The 20,039-nt window shown below is 41.4% G+C and overlaps 2 protein-coding genes across 2 annotated transcripts; both read left to right on the top strand.

The window, feature by feature from the left end:
• The first annotated feature begins 266 nt into the window (after positions 1-266).
• prtgb (protogenin homolog b (Gallus gallus)) lies at positions 267-15,275 on the top strand. The gene is made up of 19 exons (XM_062389803.1): positions 267-333; positions 1,299-1,598; positions 4,661-4,805; positions 4,973-5,106; positions 5,205-5,501; positions 5,644-5,803; positions 5,923-6,170; positions 6,993-7,157; positions 7,405-7,710; positions 8,598-8,783; positions 10,925-11,020; positions 11,141-11,327; positions 11,470-11,597; positions 11,735-11,905; positions 12,329-12,511; positions 13,491-13,614; positions 13,727-13,865; positions 13,959-14,066; positions 14,165-15,275. Exons 1-19 carry the CDS (start codon positions 267-269, stop codon positions 14,573-14,575), a joined length of 3,555 nt encoding a protein of 1,184 aa, XP_062245787.1. The 3' UTR covers positions 14,576-15,275.
• Positions 15,276-17,303: 2,028 nt separating this feature from the next.
• Positions 17,304-19,979, top strand: rsl24d1 (ribosomal L24 domain containing 1). Its single transcript, XM_062389843.1, has 6 exons — positions 17,304-17,463; positions 18,735-18,848; positions 18,938-19,010; positions 19,106-19,169; positions 19,320-19,405; positions 19,601-19,979. Exons 1-6 carry the CDS (start codon positions 17,383-17,385, stop codon positions 19,675-19,677), a joined length of 495 nt encoding a protein of 164 aa, XP_062245827.1. The 5' UTR covers positions 17,304-17,382; the 3' UTR covers positions 19,678-19,979.
• The last annotated feature ends 60 nt before the right edge of the window (positions 19,980-20,039 follow it).

Here is a 20,039-nt window from a genome sequence, read left to right as displayed (position 1 = left end):
TTGAGCCAAAATTGGCCCTCAAAAGTATAGAAAGACAAACACACACACACACACATGTATACACACACACACACACACACACACACACACAGACAGCGCATGCGTCAGAGGGGAGGGGGTCCCCGGCTCCCCGGGTGCAGCGGACGCTCCTCGGCCCGCAGCAGCAGAAGCAGTCCAGTGGATCTACGGAGCGCAAGCAGGACGCAGCGAGCGGCGCCGGTCGTGGTGGTGATCGTTCGGGGGAAATGAGCCAACTCTCCGGATAAATGACCAAGTTTAAGATGAGGGTGCTCCAGCGGTGGCTGCTCTTTGCCCTCTTCATGCCTCTGTCGAGTAAGTGTGTTGTTTTTGTTTTTGATGGAATCGTGGATAGTGTGTGTGCTCAGTCTGACCTGGTGGGTTAGGGCTATATCTGTGTGTGTGTGTGTTCGCTACGTACGTAAAACGATCACCACTGAAACACACACATCACAACCGATCACATCTATAGTGTTAAAAGAAAACATGACTTTTTTTGAAACCACTCTGATTGAGAATAAGACTTTCACTGTGTATTCAGCTGCTCTGTCTCATTGGTTCGGATGCTCACAGACTTCATGCTTTATGTTAATGACAGGCAGCAAATATAAATTTTAAATCACCATAACTTATTGTGTAGTTTTCTATTTAACAGAAGATATCACATACCACATTCAATAATACAGCTGCTTATGCTTTAACACTTGTGTCGAGAGATAAGTTGTATTTTTCAAGCCTCATCAACATAGTTATCCTTACAATTATGTACTATTACTATGATGTACTATCATGTTTGCTGATATAATTTAGAGAATAAGCGATGCAGAAAAAGATAAGCATGTAGTTTCACATTTCTGTTTGTTTTTTAATATTATTTTCAAGTTTTGTACATTTGGTCGAATTTCTCTGTTTTCTTTTTATTTATAGTACATATGTATATTTTTCATGTAGCACCTGATATGCATATAGCCTCTCAGGATATACAGCTGTCCATGTCATCCAGTGCTTACAAACATAAAAAAAAACTATTTTCTAATGTTACATTTGTTTTCATATTACTCTCAAGCTCTATATATTTTTGTAGTGTTTCTGTTATTGTTTTATTTGTAAGACATTGTGAAGCACTTAATATGTGTATATATATATATATATATATATATATATGTATATACATATATATTATGTCGTACCTGATATATATGGCCTGTCAGCATATACAGCTGTCAGCACTCAGGAACATAATACAAGTCTTTTCTAATGTTACCTTTGTCTTCCTCCAGGTGTTGTGTGTTTCAGTGAGTTGTCCTTCATCACAGAACCCAGTGATGTTACTGCACTGCCGAAGGACCCCGCTGTCTTGGACTGTCAGGCCCACGGGCAGCCGCCGGTCACTATCAGGTGGCTGAAGAACGGACTACGGTTGGGAGAAAGCGAGCACATACAGTTTCTGCCTAACGGCTCCCTGTACATACCAAAGATTAAGCATACCAAGGAGGATTCAGATGAAGGATTCTACCAGTGCCTCTCACAGAACAAATATGGAGCTATCCTAAGCCAAAGATCACGTCTGACTATCGCAAGTAAGTATGGAGCAAAGGGTGAGAGGAATTCCCAAGGGCTACAGGATAGACTTTATCCCTCAGTTTCCACTGTTGAGGCCGAGGTGAAATGGGTTAAAGTTGTTGGTGATATCTACTATGTGGTGTCATCATGAAGGCATTAGAATCGCAGGTTCGTGGGTTATTAACCTGGAGATGGGAAGCAGATGTAACCAACCCCTCTCTTCTTCTTTTTTTTCTTTACTGGGTATAGTCTGGGGTTCCATGTCCCTGGAAGTTGTTCAGACTTCACTGCGCTGGAGTTTAAAGCTGTCAGGCCAGTTAAAGGGACATTTTAAGAGACAGTTAAAGATTGATGGAGAGTCTATCTCAAAGCTCATAAATACTCCATAAATAGTCAGCGCTGATTCGGACTGCACTGTCTTTTCCTTGTTTTGAGGAAAAGTACAACTTGAACTTGTATGAGAGTGCTCAGGACACATTTGCAAAAAATAGAAATTAGCCTTCCCTCTCTCTGGCTAGTGGGGTCACAATGTCACTGCAGGCCGTGGCCGTGTGATTGCTGAATGGTCTGCTACACAGAGGAATCCCTGAAAGGCCATTTGCCTTTTAGCCTTTGTTTGGAGTGCCCCTGACTGCCCCAGAAGAAAAGGCTACGTTTTCAGGGCATTTGTTTGTCCACTTATCAGTGGACAGGACAGCTGTGCCTATTCACTGGGCCTGGCCTACCATGGTCTCTCTTCACAAGTCTTGGAAGGGATATCCCATGATTTGTCATCTGAAAGTCCCCTGAAGTCCAGTGATCTTGACAATGGCACTGAGGATACCAAATAACACATTTTGTTGCATTGTGTCTCAACAGTGCAACTTGATTAAGAACTTGATGAAACTAGAATGCAGGAAGATATTTTCAAAATTTAAAGATACAAACGTGAAAATAAATCCAAGCAGTAATTTCACAACACACATTTACTCCCTGAGAATCTGGCTGCAACTGTTGGTGTATTAAAGGACAAACAAACTTGACTAGGCCATGAGAACAGAAAAATCCTCAAATGTCAAGTTTGGTCTGGGGTCCAGCCTTTGTCAGTGAAAGGGTTAAAGGTTTTTGGTCAGCTGTAGGTTGGGAGTGGAGGATGGGCCTCTGCTGTTCTCGCCTTCTGTCCAGAGGTCCTGGGGGGTCAGGGGTCAGCAGGGAAAGGCTTTGTGATGTCACCGTTCTGCTCTGCCCGGGCCGCCCTGCTGTTCTTTCTCCAATCCCACAATCCCTTTCACTGCACCAGGCCCTCTGTTGCCCTGTCAAGCAGAGCCCTTTTGTCCAAGAACGGCTGCAGCTTGTCAAGCGAAGGGACAGACCTGATATTCCGCAGTAGAAAGTGTTTTCAAAAACATGTTTACGTTCAAGAAGTGTTTATTCTTGCAGTCCAAGGGAGACATCGCCACTTTCAGCACTTCCTAGATTTACTGAGGGCGTCAGTTCTTCATCATAAAACTCTTAAAGTAATTGCACAAATAAGTTTATGTGTTCTGCATGTGCTTTGCTGATGGTTATCATTTTTATAAGGGTTTTGTAGAGGTTAGAAACAACACAAGTCTCATAGGCTTCTCTTTTGTGGACTAATGGTAAACTGGCTTCGATCTCTTGTCCAGTTTGGGCTCAAATTGAATGCACCGGGGTTTGCGGCGAACTCTGACCTCTTGAGAGAAACCTTTGTGATGTTTGACCCAGACATTGATTTGTTCTTTACAACAGAGGCGAGCAAATTAGCAGATCGGTCTGCGTAGGCCACACCCACCATCTACATCTCTGTCCCCAGCCAGAGTCAAGATCGTCTCTGGTCACTCGGATGAGAGTAAACAACATGTTGTTTAACTTCTTCCTGAGGATTTGTCATGATGCTCACCAGTAAGGGCTGCTGTCAGAAGATTGGCCAGGATTGTTTCGCCTCCAAGCGGGCGACAGCCAGGGGCCAGAGGCATTATTTTGCACTCATCATAAACCCAAACCTAAACCCACGACAATTTCCACAGAATATTACCAACACACCACCATATAATTTATTCTAACCTCCTACTGCACATAAACTGTGTAACCAGTCCATGTGTGTAGTATTGATGAGATTAGCTCCTAAATTAAAGGATTGGTCTTTAATTTGGACGTCCCAAAGCTCTGTATTTAAATGTGGAGTTTCATTGGGAGAACAGGATATTGATTTCTTTAACATGATATTGACTTCCTTCCTGTGAGTGAGGGGGAAGGGAGAGAGCTATCACCTAAATGAATGAAGGTCACTGTTCATATCTTATACAGCGTGCTCCATATTAATGCAGATCATGGGTTTCTAATTTGTGTTGATTATTCGAAAGACCTTATACAGCATAAAGCATAGGCACAGAGGGTGACTCAGCAAACTTTGCACTGCTCTTTCAGTTATTATAAAACAAGAATATTTATATATAATATAGTTATACACATCATGGTTATAAAGTTTATATATGCATAGCTGGGAAATAAGTATATTATAACATCAAATTGCAATAGCTTGCCTTCGAGTAGTGTGACAGTCTTCTGTAAGAAATAGGTTTACCCTTGTCTTACACTGTTGTTTTTCATATTTTCTATTCCTCGTGGTTGCTCACAATCCTTCTAATGCAAAGGGAATTGATTGTTTTTTATCTATAACAATGCATCATTCAGTGTCATTCTTCTATTGATTGAATTGATCGGCCCAGCTGGTCAGTATGGGACCCGATAGCTCATCTGCACAACAGCAAGATCACAGAGACTTACGGAGATCAATTCCTTTCATAGAAGCAGTTAACATCCATCAAAGTCATTGCTGTGCATACATAATGTATAATGTTTACCCAGGAGTGGGAGAAAATACAATATTTCAGTGTGTGACATTCAGGAGCAACTGTGAAGTACATTTGAGTAAATAATCATGATGAATATCCAATTCAGAAGCCCACTCCTAAAGCAAACACCCATTAATGGTCAAGTAGGTTGGTAAGGTGGGTTTTAGTTAAGGTTCTCTATGCAGATGAATGGCTTTGGTTTTCTAATTCGTTTTTCTCCACAGGTATCTCAAAGTTTCTGTTGCATCCCGTGCCTGTGGAGGTGACTGAGGCGTCAGTGGCACGTTTCTCCTGTGCGGTCCCCTCCAGCCCTCCGGCCACCATCACGTGGGAGCTCAACCAAAGCACATTGCCACTTCAGACAGACAGGTACCTGCACACATGAGTTGTTTTAGATAGAAGCCAAATTGGCAGATATATCGGTACTGAAAAGGATTTACTCCTCAATAGGGATGTCACTGTTTGCCCACAAAAATCCAAAACGGTCTAGCTCTAGTTTTATACACCGTCGTAATGTTACCTTTGTGTGTTTGTAGAATTACGGTTCTGCCCAATGGAGTTCTTCAAATTCACAATGTTCAGCTGGAAGATGCTGGACAGTATCGATGTGTGGCAACGAACATCGGCAGCCGTTTGAAGAGTAGAGAAGCCACGCTGACAGTCAATCAGGGTAAAGACACTTCATCTGTTTAAACCATCATACCGAAAAATAAACCATCACTCTGTCTGGACAACTCTGAATTCATTTCCCGAAATGTTCCCATAAAGGTGCAGGTCCTAAACCCCGTCAGAGGCCCCGAATCATTGCTGGACCTCAGAATGTCACTGTTTCTCTCCACAAAACTGTGGTGCTGGAGTGTGTTGCCACGGGGAACCCCTGGCCCATCATCTCCTGGAGCAGGGCCGACAGTCAACCAATCGATGTGTACAATGCCAAAGTTCTGGGCAACGGGAACCTGGTTATTACTGATGTCAGCTCCAAGCACACTGGAGTCTACCTCTGCAGGGCCACCACACCTGGAACCCGCAACTACACTATTGCTGCAGCCAACGTCACAGTTCTAGGTACTGTAAACTCTCCTCTCAGAGGTCCTCACACAGCCTCTTCTGTCTAGTTCTTCTATTGCATATTTTATAACACAACAAAACCGTTAGAATTAGTTTTTTTATACAATTACATTACTTTTCTCTTAAACCTCTATTTCAGAACCGCCATCCATTGTCGAGAGGCCTGAGAGCCAGACCCGTCCAAGAGCAGGCACTGCCAGGTTTATGTGCCAGGCAGAGGGAGTGCCCCTGCCACGCATCAGCTGGTTGAAAAACGGAGAACAGGTTCACTTAAATGGGAGGATCAAAATGTATAACAGGTACTGTACAACAAGCCTAGGGTTCCCGATCAGACCCAACATAATAAGTACCATGAAAGCGAACTGAATAATATCAATATATGTCATTGAGTTAATGTTCTGGCTTTTTTTTTGCGCAGTAAATTGGTGATTACCCAGATCATCCCAGAGGATGACGCCATCTATCAGTGCTTGGCAGAGAATGAACAGGGCTCTGTGCTGTCCTTGGCTCGCCTTATCGTTGTCATGTCCGAGGACCGGCCCAGTGCACCAAGAAATATCCACGCAGAGACAATCTCAAGCTCTGCTATCTTACTGGCCTGGGAGAGGCCGCTCTACAACGCGGACAAAGTCATTGCCTACTCCATCCACTACATGAAGGCTGAAGGTGAGAGGATTAATCCAGTCACTTATGATTTGGGGAACTGGGAAAGATAAAGGTTTGAAGAGATGCAAGATGACAGCCAAACACAAGTGGCTGTGGATTGGGCGGTAGAAAGTTTCGTCCACTAATGGGTCGGTGATTTGATCCCCTGCTCCGCCATACCTTGAGACCAGACCCTTAATTTCCCCTCAAGGCTATTTCATCAGAATGTTAATATGAATAGGTGCTACAATTGTAGGGCAGTGTGAATGAATCAGTAAATGTTTCTTGAAGGGTAAAAAGTTTTGAGTGGTTGCTAACACACAACTACGCTATATAAGTGCAGCGTAGTCATCATTCCATTACCACAATAAACATACTCGCTCTCACATCAGCTCTACTTGGTGAAGGCCATCTGTTGATGCTGCACAGAGCAGGGGTCAAGGCAGACTCAGAATGGCAACTTCACTGAAATGACAACGGGCTTATCCAACCCATTGTTCACACCCCAGCTCATTCTTCATGCAGTAAAAGGGACACGGTAGCTTTTTAAAAGTCTAGCGAAGGACTAATGCATGGATATAATTAACTCAGACCATTAACTTGATAGTTTTCTATCAAGCCTCGGTAGTAAACAAGGTATTACATTGTATTTAGTTTGCTTTAAGAGTCCTGGGAGTAGTTGGGATGCAACTACTCCCAGGACATTGCACATGTCCTGGGGCATTGCACATGTTCTAAACATGTGGAGAGGATGAGTTTGAGTGCGATATGCTTGACAGTCTCCTCCTCTTTGGAAAACCTCAACCTATCCCCTAACGTGTTTTCTGGTCTGTTGCATGTCAGGGCTCAACAACGAAGAATACCAAGTTGTCATCGGCAATGACACGACCAGTTATATCATCGATGACCTTGAGCCTGCTCGAAACTACAGCTTTTACATCGTGGCCTATATGCCAATGGGAGCCAGTCGTATGTCAGACCAAGTCAGTCAACACACCCTTGAGGATGGTAAGCACATAGCATTGAGAATTCCAGCATTCCTCACAGTAAATCACTTTGGTAGTTAACCTAACATGCATGCAAGTGATTTGTGTACCGACTAGACTTTGAGTGGGATAAAGGGGGATGGGCACACTAGTTAGCAATTTTTTTGCAAATATTCTACTCACTAACAGCTAATTTTTTAGTATAACAAATACAAATGTCCAGAGCTTTTTGGATCAAGCATATTGGTGATATCCTTGTCTTCCTGCAGTGCCTTTGCGTACCCCAGAGCTAACTCTGACCAGCAGCAGCTCGACAGACATCCAGGTGAGCTGGCAGCTGCTGCCAGCCAAGCTGAGCCGTGGTCAGGTGTCCGCATACAGACTTTCCTATCGCACAGCTTCAGACACCACTGTCAACTCCGTGGCGCTACCTCAGAACAGCACCGAATATCTCCTGGAGAGCCTCCAGCCTGACACCATCTACCTGCTCCGTATTGCTGCAGCCACCCGCGTGGGCTGGTGTGAGCCTCCAGCCTGGACATCGCACCGAACACCTAAAGCCTCCAGCAACAAAGGTAAACCTGCAGAAGGCTGAAAATGAAATGTCCTCAAAGCTGATGATGTAAACCCACAGATTCAATTTTGGTGCGGAAATCAGGCATGTTTGCTCAATTTGTGAATGAATTCCCTTATATATTTGTGCCTAGTTTTCATACAAATTTGAATTTATAGAATTGGTTCAAAAGCATTGATCTTTAATTTTAAAGATCTAAAATTCAATCTTTAATAGAATATGATTAAGAATTAACAAGTACATGTCATAAAATCACTTGCCAAACTTGTAACTGGCTGTGCTTTTGCTCTGGTCACATCGGGGCTCTACTGCACTTAGAATACCAAGAGGATCACTGGAGCTCATGCAGAGTGGCCAGCTTATGAGTAGAGTTTGCTCTTGTAGCATTGTCCCACAGTCTTTGTGTTGGTTACCCAGGAACCTTTGCCCTCTGCTGTCAGTGATGTCAGAGCGGCCTCAGTCATGGGTCATAAAGAGAGGGCCTCAGGCATCTATGTGGGAGGAAGAATAGCCTTAGTTCATGGCCTGGTGTGTTGGGGGAGGCTGTGTGTCCACCAAAGCTGTTTTTCTGGTTTTCAGAAGTTTAGTTTTATATTTTGTTGCACATGTAGATCACAGAGACAATTTTACATGCAATATACAACAAATTTAATTTAGGATTTCCTCCACATCGAGAATTTTTACTACACATCCAGTTGCAAATGTAAGCTGAAATAACAACTGACACTTGTAATGTTCAGTATTCCAATCAATCCACTTCTTTCTACACCCAGCATCCTGTTGTGTTTTTGTTGTTGAGAGGTTTAGTCCTCCTTTGTGTGCAATAATATTCAAAATAAGAGTCTTTATTGATCCCATGCCTGCTTTCTCCCCCTCCTCCCTAAACAGTGCCTTCAGCCCCTGTTCTTCAACTTGAGCCGCTTAACTGCACCTGCATTGTGGCACGCTGGCAAACCTCCACCGAATCTGTGGCTGTCCAGGGTTACCGGCTGTGTTACCATGAGGAAGGTCAACCGGAGCAGCCCCACATCCAGCTGCAGGCTCAAACCAACACGTACACCATCAGTGGCCTTGGTGAGTCACCCACTGTTGTGGTCTTACATGTCTCGTTGTAGGGAATATAAATAGAAGATTTAATTTGTGTTTCTTGCCGCATATCTGGACCTCTAGACTTGCGAAGGCAACAAACAGAGAGAGAGAGAGAGAGAGAGAGAGAGAGAGAGAGAGAGAGAGAGAGAGAGAGAGAGAGAGAGATCAGTAGCTTCTCTCCAAAATTGATTTCTTTTGCACTGCCCCAATTTAATTCGGTGGCCAGTTGGATGCTGCATTTGCATTTCCCTCCTCCTTCCTGGTTGACCCCTCTTGCCTAACCAGAAGCCCTCTCCAGTCCTGCTGCAGCATTGTGTGCGATCAGGTTCCCAGGGTTAGGGGTCAGGGTCCAGATGTCCCTCCCACCCCAGCTTCCCATCCTTGCAGTTGCATAATTATCCCCTGGCCATTGTGCTGTATCCAGGGCCAGACCTGCCCCATAAGACCCCTGGTCACTACCCCCCTTTAAGTTGGACACCGTAGCACACAGACAAAGACCCCTGGGATTGGCCAGAGCTGGACCACGGCACTGACCTTTAGCCGTGAGACAGCAGACGTGGAATAGGACCCCAACCACACCCCCCCCCCCCCCCACACCGGTCATCTTTGCTGTCCATGTAAATAAACCACAACAGTTTATGCATATGCAATATAAACCAGGTCTACACTGATCAAAACTATTTCAATTTCTTTAATAGGGCGAGGCTTGAAGCATATTTTGTCTCCAACTCCACTTACACAAAAAAGCTGAAATAGAAATTATTAGAACAAGTAATTGTTAAAATAGCTTTATTATTGTTTTATTTTTATTTCTCACTAGAAACTCTTTAGTTAAGCTTCTATATGGACATTGACACATGCCGCTGTCATTAGTTACATTTTCTATAACATCGCTGTTCTCAGTATAACTCTTGTTTTGGAACCATGGTCGCTCCAAGTTGAAGGCTATTACACAAGACCTGTAGGAAGAATGTGAAGGGGGAAACAAAAGGGGCCCAGCTCCTATAACGCTGTCCTGCACCCAGATTCCTTCTGTTCTATCTTGGCCTGACCCGTGACCCTATTCAAACCCCCCCAGTCCCATGGGCCTAGGATCCCAGCAGCTGAACACGGCCCCTGGCCCAGCCCCCCACCACAGGCGTGGACACACCGCCTTCGCCAGTCAATACCCATACGCTGACCTTTTACACCGGAGGCATAAAACAAATCTTAACGCTCTCTAAAGCTGACCTGATTTAGGAGCTGAGGCAGTTGCAGTTTTTTTGTTTTTTTTTTGTTAAAATTTGATGCAGAGAATAGAGTCCAATCCAGAGACTCCTACTGATGTGTTAAAGACAGTCCTGATACAGCCTGGTGTGTCCTTAATTATCCTAAGTGCACAATACAAACAAATCACATTGTACCTCATCCCCTCAATCTTCATGGGCTTTCAAAGGGAAAGTACATTTTGTGAACATTTTCACACAGCTTATTGACCATGTCACCATATTTACCGGGCCTCGGGCTGGTTGATCTTTCTCATGCTCCTAACACATGACAACACATGATAAATTAGAGGTTGGTTTCACTCAGGGAGACCGTGCATTGTCCATGCATGGGGGGGTGGCCAGTTATGTCCTACCAACTTACCCTCCTGCAGTTAAGTGTCAAAGTGTCTCTTTTTTTTAAATGATGTAGTTCTATTTGTTGACCATCACGTTTGATATTTTAATGATGATCCTTCAGGCTTTGTTATTATTTTCCAAGTTTCTTTGGAGCCTATTGGATTATGACCTCCACCAAGGACATCATGATTTCACCCCTGTCTATTTGATAGTTAGCAAGATAACACAAACACTACTGGACAGATTAACATGAGACTTTTTTTCACTTTCTTAAACAATGTGAGAAACGGTGTTTTTTAAACATTTCTTTGATTTCTCAGAGAATAATTGTTGGCTCTCGATGAAGAAAATAATGCATGTTGAGGCTGACGTGTGCAATTTAGTGCAGATCCAATAAATATCTGGATCCAGTTTCGTAAGAGTGGATGTGTGCTCTCTACTGAGTGCCATTCTAGGTCATTTGAGCAGTTTCAGCAACCTTCAGTGGTAGTTTAGCTAAACATTGATTAATTTTGGTTTCAGATCCAAGGAGAAAGTATCATGTCAAGATTCTGGCTGTCAGCCAAGGTGGAGATGGTTATCAGACAGACCAAACCGTTAGCACTCCAGGATGTGTGTGTAAGTACATTTCTTTTGTTTGTTTATTCCTGAAGTTGTGAGATTCAAAATTAAATAAAGAAGTTAAAAATTCAATTTTTAATTTATGATAAAATTATGACTTTTGTTTGCATCATCCAGCGGCGAGAGAACAACCGACAGCCTCCCCGCCACCTCCAGATCACATGATCGTCTTGGCCAAAAATTCATCTGCAGTGTCCCTGCGCTGGAGCCGTCCTGCTTTCACCAGTGGAAAGGCTGTTAGCTACACAGTCCGCATTACACCTGTTGGCACCCACAATGCCTCTGCCATACGCTTCATACAAATGTAAGCTAAACAAAAACATATATAACTTAGTATTTTACCCTTTAAATTAAGATTCATTTAGACATTAGTATCTCATACAATTAGTGGAACTGGGTTATTCTCTGCTAAATGCCCAACATGTATGAATATTGTTTTTTTACAGAACCAAACAGAGCGTGATGGTTCAGAATCTGGTTGCAAACACTCGCTATGAGTTTGTTGTGCGTCTCCATGTGGAAGAGATGTCGAGTCCCTGGAGTTCAGTTGTTTACCATCAAACGCTGCCAGCAGGTAATAACCGGGACATCGCTGCAACGTCATTTTGTCATGATTATGTTGTGTTATGTGTATCCAGGGTGCAGACTCAAATCAAATGCAAAGACTCAAATATTAGCTGTTGATTGTGAATGTGATTTTTTTGTCTACAGCACCCAGCCAACCACCTGTAGGATTGCGAGTGACTCTGATCGAAGAAGACACAGCTCTGGTGTCCTGGAGGGAGCCCACGGAGCCCAACATGGTGGTTACAAAGTACACCATCCTGTACGCCTCCCAGCAAGCCTGGATGGCCGGACACTGGCAAATACTGCAGAGGGAGGGTGAGTGGTGACCTGGATCATATGTTCTGATCATCCTCATTTTGATCATCTGTTATGTTAGTGATGAGGTATTTTAGAGTAAATATATCAACAACAAAAAAATCTGTCACTTAAATGTAACCACTGTTTATACCTAAATCACACTGAGTAACAGAATGAGTGTGTGAGTGCTTGAGGGTAACATTTTTACAATAATCATCATACTTTGTACAATATTATTCATCTGCAATCCCTGAGTACAGTATCACAAACCACAAGTCAAAGTGTGTTGTGTTTCTCCTGAGCAGCTTCAGGCACTTCTGTCATAGAAAGATAATGAAAAATGATATAAGTTGTCTACAGTTATTTATTCATCATTAAGAGCACGAGTATGAGGTATTTTTTTAACTAATCCTCATTGTATGATTCTGCTGCCGTTCACAGGAAGCCACACGATGGCACTGCTGGAGAAGCTTGAGCCGGGGAACGTCTACGTGGTAAAGATCTCCGCCTCAAACCAGATCGGGGACGGGCCTTTCTCGAACATTGTGGAACTGGTGTTGAAACGGGGAAGCAACCAGCGCAGCAAGAACCCCAGAAACTCAGACAACTTCCCAGACACAGAAGGTAAAACTTCAGAAAACACTGAGGTCTACCCGAAAGTTGCCTCTTGTCTTATCCTTATTATTTGTAGGTATATTTAAGTGGAGCTATACTCTGGTATGAGTTTTCTTTGTTTAAAAAATGGCTATACCAGGATATACTGGGATTAAGGGGTTAGGAGGCCGCTTATTTTGATTTTTTCAGAAACGACACGTTGTTTTTCATTGCTATATCATTGAAAACAAGCGATTATGAACCTTGTATTCATTGTTGTTAATAATGTATACTTGTTAGTAAGAATTTAAGTGTGGAGAGTGATTAACGTTTCCTCTCTGGCATAAAACAATCCACTAGGAGGGGTAGGTCAGAACACTTACTGAGCCTGTTAATACAAATGTGTGGCTCACTATAGGCATACTGGAGTATAGAGTTAAAAAAAAGAAATCTAGATTTTTTTGTCATTTAATTTCAGTGTTCATTCAAAAGTTAGATTGAAAACTTTTTTTCTAGAAATCCTTAATTTCTATTTATTCTAGTCTTTTTTTGTTTCATTTATAGTATTTTCATATTTACTTTAGAGAAATAGAGAAACTCTCAATGTTTTCTAATACAAAGCCTAGTGTACTTTTTAATTCACTTCTAGTGCCGCGCACAGTGATGATCATGAATGAGAAATGGTAACACTGCCCCACAAAGGCAATGAGCTGTTACTACAGAAATAATGGAGGAAAAAGGGGGTTTTAGATTTTCTGGCTGGCTGGCAAACTGGATAACAAATAACAATGTTTAAATGCCCTCTGTTTATGTCTTTAATGATTTACCACAAACAAATTTTTGGCATAAACCTACACAATATCTAAAATAGTAATGATGAGATACTGTATCAATCCTGCAGTAACTACCAAAAATATGTTTTCTGAGCTTTCCTTTCCCATTTACTGCCTTGTTAAGAACATGAACTTTAATTAAGTGAGCCAATATGAAATTATGTGTTATCTTCCAGTGTCCTCTGATGGTCTCTACAACTTAGACCAGAGGTCCATGACGGGGATCATTGTTGGTGTGAGCATCGCCTTGGCCTGTATTGTTATATGTGCCTTAATCCTCCTCAGCAAGGGCAGACCCAGGTACTGATTATAACCATTTAAAATAATTTAAACAGTTCTCCAATATATATGGAAACGAGAACAGCTATATTTTAGTGACATTTGTTTACATCTTGATCTCTGTATGACACAGAAAATCCTCCAGTCACAAAGTCATTGCTGTGGGAGCTGGTGAGGATCGACGTGCTGGTATGTCCCTGCCCAGCGAACGCCATACAGACAATGTGGAGGCTCATATTCCCATGATCACTGGTCACTTTTTGGATCCTAGGGTGAGTGAAACCAAACTGAATTTATAGGTTTGTGTTTTATATTGAAAAGAGCACAGGTTAATTGAAAAAATCCCTCTCATATGTTTTCTCTAGGATGGATCTAGCATGGTCGTAAATGGTGCTGGTCCAGCCAGCAACAAGAATCAAAGTAACAGGTGGCTGATCTTCCAGAGGGAGATCAGAAATCAAGCTGAAAGTGACGTGAGTGATCGTGTGACAGTATTTAGCTCAGTCAGTTTTTTTTCCAGTCTAGTTTCTGTTTGTCTTAACTTCTGTCCATCTTTTTTCAATCTCTTTAGGCCGAGAATAGAGCCAGCTTGTACGAGGCTGGCAAAACCGTTCTGAGGTACGATGGGAATTCAATCTCAGGGCCCCTGTCGCCTTCCTCGCGGGAGATCATCTACGGCCCGTTTCACACGGAGAGCTCTCACACCAGCGAGGGCAGCCAAGAGACGGGCGACTCTGGACACTACTCCAACGAAGAGAGCAACGAGGAGATGAGCAACCCTTCGACGAGTCAGAGCTCCAGACCGGAATCTTTTGGACCAAACGACGAGGACGCTGTCACTGAGCTGACGCAGTCTTTTCAAGTGGAAAATGAGAAGAAGCTGAGTCCCCTTCACCGCCCCGCCCCGGATACCTCGCGGCTCTGCCGCACCCTGGAGGGCTGTCACGTCGTCCTGCACGCTTCCCAAGCGGCCGAATCGTGACATCGCCCGGGCCCGCGTCCATCTCCGCTCACCTGCAGCCGGAACGACACCACTTCTACCTCGTTGGCCTCCCCACTCTGGGGACATTCCTGATGCGCACGGGATCCACAAGTCAGCAGCTGAGACGAAGCGGAGATGTGCTTTAGCTTCGGACCTACCTCAGGAGTTTGTATGAATGTTTGTTATAACGTTTTTATTTCCAGTTTCTTTTATACAACTTTCTACCTGTTTGCCTGTGTTTGGTGGTGTCTGTCCCAAACCAAAGCTCACCCATGATGAATGTTAAAAAGAATGTCAGAAATGTACTGTGATGCATTTTCATTATATTTAATTTACTTTCCACTGGAGTGAAGGGCACAGTCGGGCCCTGCTGACTGATTATCTACCTCAGTGTTCTGTTCTTGTACATACATTACTACCTCCTTTTCACCACATGTTGTGCAGTATTATCTCAGTCTCAGGGGACAAGGTGAAAACATTTCATTGCCATGTCTTGCTACCTCTGTTGGGAGGTTATTATCTCAAGGTGGGTGTTTATCATTTCAAATTCTTTTATTTCATGTTTGGAGGAGCTTTTGTTTCACATTGTTTGTCTTTGAATGGTGTATGCTGTGAAAACAACAAGTGCATTAGATTTTGTCAAACTATTCGAGCTTTATCACACTGTAAAGTTTGACACTTTCAAGGCACTGAACTCAAAGCTTTAAAAATGGCCTTAATATCGAAAAAGGGCTTTGCATACTATAAATACTGAGAACCAAAGATGGGAAAGAAATATTGTACCCAAAGAGTTTTTGATGATACCATAGATATTCTAAGGCAACCAAAAAATATAGAGGATGTATATTAAGGGTGTGTTTGCCAAAGTGCTGTTTATCGCCAATGATGTAAATTTCCCATAGAGTGGTTGTTTGAATGCATTACTCAGTGTAAATTTTCTCGATGCTTTATTCTGGTGAAAGCTTTAGCACAAGACCCCCTAGGGCTTGTGTTCCATTTGCCTTTGAAACTATTGCTAAACGCAGCGGTGATGCCGGTGCTATTATCCAAAGAGTTGTCTGCTTCCTCAGATGGGTATTGCTTTTAATTCAGGGGATCCTTGGGTGTGATTGGGTGGAATTTATTCACAGACCAAAGATCCAGCGTTTCCTACCAGTGATGGATGACGATATTTTTTATTGGGTTAGAGAATCGTCTGTCGCCGTTCATTAAAACTGTAAGGGGAAGAACTCACCTCCACGGTGATACTTCCTGTTCAGGTGTGACAATGAAGGATTCTGACTATCATAAAAGAAAACCCAATGTGTGAAGAGCAACATAATCATTTTTTATATCTTTGTAAAGCAAATAATCCTAACCAAAGAAAACTTGAAGTCTCTGTTATTTAGTGATTTTTCTTTGGTTTTCATTTACATTATTTGAATTTAAATGTGATCGATATCCAATGGTTTCGATTGGTAGAAAGGTCTTTTCCTTAGTCCTTTTCTTTTAAAAGCTTGAGATTTCGAAATGGTTCTGTTGTCTTTTTATTCCCACAAGATTTCACCTTAATGCTTCTTATCTTTCGTTGGACATTTTAAATTTAGATTACCTTTTTACCATGATGTTGGAAACAGAAACATTTCCCAATTTTAATGTGACTTTTTTCTAAATCTATTTTGCAGGCTTTCAGTTCAATGTTTGTTGCTATTCAGAAAAAAGTGTTTTCATTTTTAAAGCCACAGGTAAAAATTTGCTGACTCAACTCAGGTGCCAAATGTAGATTTAGAGTGTAGATTTTAACTGTTATTATTTAAGTTATGGTTTTTTAAATATGTCTGCTTTTGAATACCAAAATACATCATTTAATTAAAAGGCGAACAACAGAGCAAATTATTTTACGCATTGGAATGTTGCAACAGATTTTTTGATACTCTCAAGATGATCACAAATACTAGATAATAAAATTGTCCTTGGAAAAATACATTTCGTGTTGTGTCATTGGTTTTTATATCCATGTGTGTGTGTTTTTTTCGGGTTTGGGAGCAAATGAAAGCTTCCTCATGTATATTGAAAAGTTAAAAAGTGTAGCGTGACTGATGATGGATTTTTTTAATCAAAAAGGATTTTATGAGTTTAAGAAATCTGGTTACAATATATTGACCCATATCTTATTGATCTTATGAAGAACAAATCTACTCACATACCAATTGACTTGAAAACGGTCTTTGGAGGACAAATTACTCAAATACTAATAATCAGATAGACTGAATAGATATTATGTACACCTTTTTAGTTAGTCAAGTATTCACTCTATTCAATTAATATTTGAACATTAATATATATGATATATGTATATGTATATGCATAATAAGTACTCAGAACACATGACAAAGTACGATATAGTATGCAGTCACAGTGCAGCTGAGAGTTCAACTCAATCACATTCAAATAATAAAATCTGATTTTAACTCAATAAACAATAACGTTGAAGAATTTAACAGTTCATCACTTAATTTCTAGCATCTGTTTATTCATGTGGGAATTTATTTCATGATATCTACTCATTTAAACTTGCACACTGATCTCCATACAAACATTGTGAGGGTTGTAACATTGGGTAACAGCAGATCAGGAGAGTCTTGTTAAAAAGTAAAATCCACGGGGCCTTATTTTGAATGAGACTTTAACATGTCCCACTGAGGGTCCAGCAGGGGGCAGCACTTCTCCACGAGGAGCTCTAGCCAGGGTTGGAAGAAGGCGAAGAAGAGGAGGAGCGGACGGTCTTGTTGTGGTCGCTGGTCGCGTACAGCGCTCGTGCTGTGAAGATGCGCATCGAGAAGTGTTACTTCTGCTCGGGTCCCGTGTACCCGGGACACGGGATGATGTTTGTAAGGAACGATTGTAAGGTAAGCGTCTGCCTTCGGGGCTGAATCACCCTGTAGCTCGTGTGTGGCTGTCAATTTAGGAGCGTTAGCCTGCATGCTAACATGCTAACATAACGTGCTTGGGACTCACTCACGTGGGTCGACAGAGGGGTTTTAAAAACATATAGACAGTGAATAACTCCGCCGCTCACTTCATTAACACGATGGAAGTTGAGTATCCAGAGTGGAATCTATTATTTATCGAAAGTCAGGTCCACGCTGCCTGTTTCTCAGCGCTGAGGAAGAGGAGGACATTTAATCAGCGAGGCCTTGGTTTTAGTTGGTGGAGTGATTTCTCCCCCTAGTGGCTCAGTGTGGAAACTGCAGCTTGGATCTGAGGACTGGATGTAAAACCCACGAACACGTCCACAGTATAAACTCTGAAAACCACTCTCTCCTGTATCACCTTTGAGTAACTGTTTAGATTTCCTCATCGCCATAGCCAAACCTTGTTATATTGAAAGTTAAGTTGATTCATATGTTTGTTAATTTACTAAGAATCTGTTTATGTTTACAGTTAATGACAACATAAATATGTTATTTACATATTTATGTTGCCTTTGTCTACATATTTACATTGTTATCATAAGAACAGTAGTAATGATGGCTTGAATCTGCCTCTGTAGTTATTTCCCATAAACCTTAGTCTGATGACTTTCTGGCTTCTTATTGGTTAGTTCAGTCACATGAGAGTGAGGAGCAGAAAGTGTGTGTGTTGTTGTAGATGACCAGTGTGGAGAACAGTTTAGTGCATTGTATCCATCCTGTTGTTCCTTACTTAATTAATCATTCAGTGAGTTAAGTTATTAACTCGTTTGTAAATTCAGATTAATGCCAAATATAATGAACAAATCATGTTGTATACAATAAGCTACTCAGAAGCATATACAGTCATAAATATGATCCCAGCCTTTACCAGGTGCTCTGTAACACATTAATCCCTTAACGGCACATAATTGTAAAAAAGATTTCACTTCAGTACTTCACTTTTTTGTACTTTCAGTACATCTTCATACTAATACACCTAATGTAAAGTGTTTTTCATTAGTAAACACGACTTAAACTGTTATAATTGCTATATTGTAATAAACTACAAATGTCAAATCTTTCATTCTTAATAAGGACAATTTGTATTGCAACTTTATACTTCCTCAATCCAACACCGTCCCAAGGTCTACTTGTTCACATCTATTCAAACTCCTGTCTGATTGAGTAATTGTTATTTGTGTTTCTCTCTCTTTTTAAATAAATAGTCATTCAGATTCTGCAGATCAAAATGCCACAAGAACTTCAAGAAGAAGCGTAACCCAAGAAAGACCAGATGGACCAAAGCCTTCAGAAAATCATCAGGAAAGGAACTGACTGTGGTGAGCTGCCCATCTATAGAGCACGACCTCTGTCTCTTTGATTTGTTTGACAGTTTGGTTACTTACCCACCAAATGTTTTGTCTTTTAGGATAACGCCTTGGAGTTCGAGAAACGCAGAAATATACCTGTTAAATATAACAGGCAGCTGTGGGACAAGACAGGTAATAAATTAATTCACTTCCCAGGATCAGTTTCTTTAAAGAAACATGTGTTTTTTTTTAGCAGAGCATTTATGTTGAACTTTCATCTTTTACAGTGGAAGCAATGAAGAAGGTGGAAGTGATAAAATACAAACGACAAGCAAGATTCATCATGAACAGGTGAGCGGTTCATTTTGTGTAAATGTTTAAAGATAATTTTTCTAAACTTTCAGCTTCTGTTTCATGTTTAAGTGATATTTATCGTAAATGTAATATTTACAAGTTTTGGAAAATGGTGTTTGCTTAACTGTGTTTTTCTCCACATAATAGATTAAAGAAGGGCAAACAGTTGGAGAAGGAAGAGGCCATCAACGAAGTGAAGAAAAACATTCACCTCATCAAAGCTCCACATGCAGGTAAAGATTTATCAGAATAATCAGTTGGATGATTTGTTCATAAGATTCATTTAGTCATGTATAAGTCATTTGATTTGTCGACATTGATTATGAATATACTCAATATTAAAAAAAAAAAACATCAACATAATGATTATTCCATGTCTGTGATTTCGGCAGTGTTTAAATTATGTTTTCATTTTTTATTTTTTACAGGAAAGGCCAAACAAATGGAAGAGAAAATGGTGCAGAAATTACAAGAGGACATCGTCATGGCGGATATCGATGTTTAATCTTTTTGCCCAGTTGTTCTCTTTGTGTCATGAAACTTGAGAGCAAGTTAACCTTGTTATATATTGTATTTTGTTATTTCCAGATAGCAAATGATGTACACAGAAATTCATTCAGTTTTTAAGTGACAGGAAAAAGACTGAAAAAATAAGCCTAATAAGCATCTGCCTCTGAAGCAGTAGCGACCGACCACTTCTGTCCCAGTTATATTTCCTGCATAGTAGTTGAGGCTGTTATAAATTTACTCATTGCCATTTTGCAAAATTGTTGAATTGTAACCAATAAAAACAACTTCTGTTGGGAATTGCTCTTCTGTTGGTTATTTTCTGTGACATCCAACCAACTCTAATCATGGCCTAATTAA

Source organism: Platichthys flesus, chromosome 6 (assembly GCF_949316205.1).
Source record: "Platichthys flesus chromosome 6, fPlaFle2.1, whole genome shotgun sequence".
Classification (NCBI taxonomy): domain Eukaryota; kingdom Metazoa; phylum Chordata; class Actinopteri; order Pleuronectiformes; family Pleuronectidae; genus Platichthys; species Platichthys flesus.
Note: the sequence above shows the minus strand (reverse complement) of the source record. Positions and strands in the feature narration are given on the sequence as shown.

Coding starts and splice junctions, on each gene's coding strand:
- prtgb (XM_062389803.1), top strand. CDS start 267: ATGACCAAGTTTAAGATGAGGGTGCTCCAGCGGTGGCTGCTCTTTGCC. Junction 5,502..5,643: donor AGCCAACGTCACAGTTCTAG/GTACTGTAAACT, acceptor CCTCTATTTCAG/AACCGCCATCCATTGTCGAG. Junction 14,067..14,164: donor GAAATCAAGCTGAAAGTGAC/GTGAGTGATCGT, acceptor CAATCTCTTTAG/GCCGAGAATAGAGCCAGCTT.
- rsl24d1 (XM_062389843.1), top strand. CDS start 17,383: ATGCGCATCGAGAAGTGTTACTTCTGCTCGGGTCCCGTGTACCCGGGA. Junction 17,464..18,734: donor TTGTAAGGAACGATTGTAAG/GTAAGCGTCTGC, acceptor TTAAATAAATAG/TCATTCAGATTCTGCAGATC. Junction 19,011..19,105: donor GCAGCTGTGGGACAAGACAG/GTAATAAATTAA, acceptor CATCTTTTACAG/TGGAAGCAATGAAGAAGGTG.